The 4,944-nt window shown below is 51.9% G+C and overlaps 1 protein-coding gene across 16 annotated transcripts in view; it reads right to left on the bottom strand.

Annotated features, from left to right (window-relative positions):
- Nucleotides 1-4,944, bottom strand: part of Dysf (dysferlin) — a 202,984-nt gene that overhangs the window by 135,342 nt on the left and 62,698 nt on the right. For all 16 annotated transcript variants that reach the window (XM_021191881.2, XM_029535482.1, XM_021191876.2 and 13 more), the window contains 4 exons: nt 4,638-4,668; nt 3,930-4,045; nt 1,960-2,086; nt 783-886 (listed from right to left, as the gene is read on the bottom strand). In XM_021191881.2, coding sequence (XP_021047540.1) covers nt 783-886; nt 1,960-2,086; nt 3,930-4,045; nt 4,638-4,668 — 378 coding nt within the window. The remainder of the gene's footprint in view (nt 1-782; nt 887-1,959; nt 2,087-3,929; nt 4,046-4,637; nt 4,669-4,944) is intronic.

Here is a 4,944-nt window from a genome sequence, read left to right as displayed (position 1 = left end):
CACATACACAGACACACATACACACAGACACACACACAGACACAGACACACACACACAGACACACACACATACACAGACACACACACACACAGACACACAGACACACACACACAGACACACACACAGAGACACACAGAGACATACACACACAGACACACACAGAGACACACACACAGACACACACACACAGACACAGACACACAGACACACACACACATACAGACACACACACAGACACACACACACACAGACACACACACAGACACACACACACCATGGCATGCCTGCCCCCACAAACACAAATCATACACACAATTTTTTTTTTTACAGGCCAGCAGACGGCTCAGCAGGTAGACTAGTGCTTGTTGCCAAGCCTGACAACCTGAGCTCCCCTGGGAACAAAAGAGAACCGGTTCCTGTAAGTTATCCTGTGACCTTCACACGTACACCATGGCTGTACCCACTCTAGCAACACAGACATAAATTAGTTTAATCTCTTGTTTCTGGCTTTATGCATTTTACCTCTCGCCCCACACCATTGGTTAATCCTCCCCAATCCTCCCCCACTACCCATCACCCACCCCTCATCTCCATTCAGTCACAATTACTTCCAGACTGGGCATCTGGGTACACCTGTCCATTTTCAGGTGTAGCACCCCAGAGAGCCAACCTGGGTATGTTGCTTCCAGACGACCCCTCTATGTGCACTTCTGCCGGGGGGTGCCCTGCTCTGTCTGGACCCTTCACCCCAGGCCTTCTCCCTCCCGTGCCTGTTCCTCACCATTTTCCCAGCAAAGCTGACTTCCACAAAGGGATCCACCAAGTTCTTCTTGTTGCTGTCAAAGCCAAAGATCTGCTTGACGTTGTCCATCACAGCATCGTCCACTGGGGAAAGGACATGCCTGTCACTGTTTGCCAATGTCCCCTCTACACCTCACTATCCCCATGATACACACTGGTCATTGCCTGCCTGCTGTCTCTCGTCCAAAATCAGCTGCCTGTGTCATACCCATCTCTGATCTCCTCCTAAACCCTCCAGACCCCTCTGCCCCACACTGCCAGCCTCTGTGGCTCTCCAGACCCAACTACCCCTGCATCTCCAGGCAGTGTCATGACTACAAAAGTGACATGCTGTGGTCCCTCATGAGGGAGTCAGCTCAGGTTCTCCATGAAGAGGGGACTCAGATCAGCAGCTGAGTCATTGTCCCTTCCCAAATACATCCATCCATCCCTGTCCCTCACACCCCAAGCTTCAGGGCCTCTCCATGTGTGGGACTGATTCAAGCTCCACACCATTAAGAGCAGTAAGCCACCCAGAAAAGGATGGACGTACTCTGGGTGCCTGTGGCATTCCCTTAACACCATGGCCACAGTGATCCACCCGTAGGTTATCCCGTAGGCCAGTCTTGCTTTAAATAGAAAATAAGAGAGGCCCAGCATATAGTCTAAGATTTTTCCATTTCCATAAGACCAGCAGACCAGGCGAGGGGAAGCTGGAGGGGAGCCACTGCTCTCAAGTCTCCTTCATCGTCCTAAGTCCACCTCCATGTGTTGCCTTCCGTTCAAATCTGACTGCTCTGCTGAGAGTGGCACTCATTGCGGAGTGTGAGCCTCGTGGCTCTGGGTTCCACCCAGAAAAGGGAAAGAAAAAGTCTCTGGTTGTTTTCCTCTGGTTGTGTCAAATAATTTCATCATGAACCAGACAGCAGAAAGTGGGTGCCACTGACAACCTTAACTGACCTTCGGGGAGGAAAGGGAATGAGCAAGGGGTGGTCCCTGGGAACAAAAGCACTGAGAAAAGATCCAGGCCTCTTCTCGGAGTGCCCTCCCTCCCCACGCCCTCCCCCCATGCCCTCTCCTGCCTCTGCCACGGGGGTGTGGCTCAAGTCCCAGGGTCCATGCTTTTAACAGCCTGGCAGAGACTCTTGTAAGCATCCAGAAGGGGGCGCCACACTCACTCTGTGGTAAGTCCTCAGCCCGGAAGAGCTTCAGGCAGAAGTGGGCTCCTCGAAGGGCCACACCGGTGGGCCTAAGCAGGTTGCCTTCAATGTCCTCTTTGTCTTCAGAAGGGTCTTTCTTGTCCAGCTGCAAAGAAAACGTACAGGATTCCTCACCAGCCCCTCATCGGAAGGGTGCGTCCTGAACTCTGGCACCCGCAACCTCTTAGTTCTTCACTTGGTTAAGCTCTCCACAGAGCAGTGTGGACAAGGACACACACGCTCCCTAGCTACATGGAGGACCACCTCCAACAGTAAAAAGTGCAGATGGCACACAGCAGGCATCTAAGCCAACCAACCTGACAGAGTCCCCTCTCCCACAAGTCCCAACCTTTTGCACCCCTCCCCTGCCTCCCCCCCAACCCCTCCCCCCCCCACACACACACCGCATTAAAAACTAGCTTGGAGCAGGGCGGTGGTGGTCCTTTAATCCCAGCACTCAGGAGGCAGAGGCAAGCAGATTTCTGAGTTCGAGGCCCACCTGATCTACAAAGTGAGTTCCAGGACAGCCAGGGCTATACAGAGAAACCCTGTCTCAGAAAAACCAAAAAAAAAACAAAAAACAAAAAAAAAAAACTAGCTTGGCAGTTGACGGAATCTAAGCTAGAAGCTCCATCTTTAGGGACATGTTCCCACACATGAGTATTAACATAGTGACCCCAGGGTCAGGGTCAGAATCAGTGTGGTGCTAATGGGTGAGAGCCCCCCCCCCACCTAGTAAGGTAGACTGAGGCTCTGGTCCATACAGCTCATTCTTCAAGAAAGAACAAGCCTCTTTGCAAATGAAGGCAGTAACACTGTGTAACAATAAACACGGGGTCTGACACCACAGGAACACACAGCCTTCTAGTGGCTTCATGGGGCAGGAGAGCAGAGGGAGGTCAGGAGAGAGTGAGGTCAGGCTGGTCCCGAAGCCTACTCCTTAGCAAGCTAAGGGAAAGAGCAGAAGCCTAATGCTTACTCAGCCTGTACCCCATGGGGAACCCCACTTCAGCACCTGCAGCAGCACACTCAGGAGCAAGCGTCCATGAGAGAGTCAGAACCCCTTCATCTCCTCTAATTCCCTGCCCACAAGGAGATGAGAGTGTAAGGAGGAAGGAGCCTCCTAGACGAGGAGAGCTGGCTGTGTGGTTCCAGGGAAGGAGAAGGAAGGAGGAAGACAAAAATGAGGACAATGAAGAATGTGGCTGAACGTGGTGGAAGAGAGGGGTACAAGCCCATTTACAACAGGGGGAGAGAGACTGGGGTGTCCTGAGGCACCTCTTCCTAATGTGGGGTGTCCCCTGTTATCTCTGCTTCCATGAGCGTTTCCAGACTGGCCCGGCTACTCTAGCCCCGGTTTCAGCAGCCTTCGAGAGGCTGGGCTGCCCTCCGCTCGTCTCCCTTCTTTCTTCCCTCCCTTCCTCAGTGTCAGGATGCTTGACCACTTCGCTTCTGCCTCCCGCCACTCCTGACCTGCATGGCCCACAGGCGCCTCCTGGGGTATAGCTGCAGGGCGTTTTGATAAAAATGATCTAACCACAAGTGGTCAGCACCCTGATGTGGTGGTCTGTGTGTGCTATCTAGCTGTGGTGGTGCTCATCTTTAATCCCAGTAGGCAGGAGGCAGAGGCAGATGGATCTCTGTGAGTTTGAGGCCAGCCTGGTCTATAGAGTGAGTTTGAGGACATCCAGGGCTACACAGAGAGACCCTGTCTGGAAAAAAAATAACAAAACAAAAACCTAAAATCCTTGATTCTTTCTTTTGCAAGGAAGGCCAGAGAGTGCAGCCCCACCCTCCCAGCAGTGGAATTTCGGGTGCTTTGTTTGTTATTTATATTTTCTGTGTGTTATGCAGTTCTCATGATTACTACGTGCCCCTTTAAGACAAGAAAACACCAAGCTAGTGGTTTTCTGTGGTGCTACACTAGGTACTGTGAGGAGGGTACTCACGGGAGCTTCATCTCCAGGCCCTAGCACACACAGGCTGGCTTTGAGGTAGCCTCTGGCCCCTGCAGAGAAGTCATCAGGGTCGGAGAGCAGCAGCCACTTCCGGAGATAAGCGTGTCCTGCAGGACAGAGTGGGAGGTCAGGTCTGCAGAGAGGCAGGAGCGTAGGGTGGACCCTTTAAGGTGAGATAGAAGACCTGGGGACCAGGTTTTACACCTCAAGGATATGTGAAGCCAAGAGCTGCCCATTAGACTCCACGGCTCCTTTGCAGAGCTAGATTTCCTAAAGTATGGAAGACTGGCAATCACACCATTCATGACTACTGATACTAGACAATGAGTAAAAAGTACTTTGCAGATCTGTGTGTCAGAGAAGGATTAGCAGAAACGTCTAAAAGAGTTGATAAAAGCCTAACTTGGTCCCAGTCCAGTGCGAGGGAGAGCACTGGACTCGTAAAGTAACTCAGAGTGGAGTCCAGTTCCAGCTGCCACACGTTCCAGAATAATTGTCCCTGAAGAAGCCTGAAGACAGACGTGCCTGGAGGCTTGCTTTGCATGGGAGAGGAAGCTCTGCCTTCCCTTCCGAGCCCGGGCCCCACCTCTAAGTTCTAAAGCATCAAGGAGAAAAAAAGGAGTCACCCCCCCCCCCACAACGAGTGCCTCCAAGAAGCTTCTAGAACGTCAGGACTTGGTCAAGGGAACAAGAACTCACGGGGCTCTCTGTACACGGTGCCCACATCCATCTGAAACAAAGAGGAGACACGGTAAACAAAGGATGCTTGGTTTCCTGAGACCCTCCCCTACTCTGCAGAGGGTTGTTTCCTTGTGTGTTCCCTTACTCCCGATAAACACCTTTCTTCAACTGCTAAAATAAATGAATAAATAAGAAAGCAAAACAGCACTTGGGAGGCAAAGGCAGATGGATTTCTGAGTTCGAGGCCAGCCTGGTCTACAAAGTGAGTTCCAGGACAGCCAGGGCTATACAGAGAAACCCAAACCCTGTCTCAAAAGAAAGAAAG

This window comes from Mus pahari, chromosome 2 (assembly GCF_900095145.1).
Source record: "Mus pahari chromosome 2, PAHARI_EIJ_v1.1, whole genome shotgun sequence".
Lineage (NCBI taxonomy): Eukaryota > Metazoa > Chordata > Mammalia > Rodentia > Muridae > Mus > Mus pahari.
The sequence above is the reverse complement of the archived record's forward strand: the minus strand, read 5'-3'. Positions and strand labels throughout refer to the sequence as shown.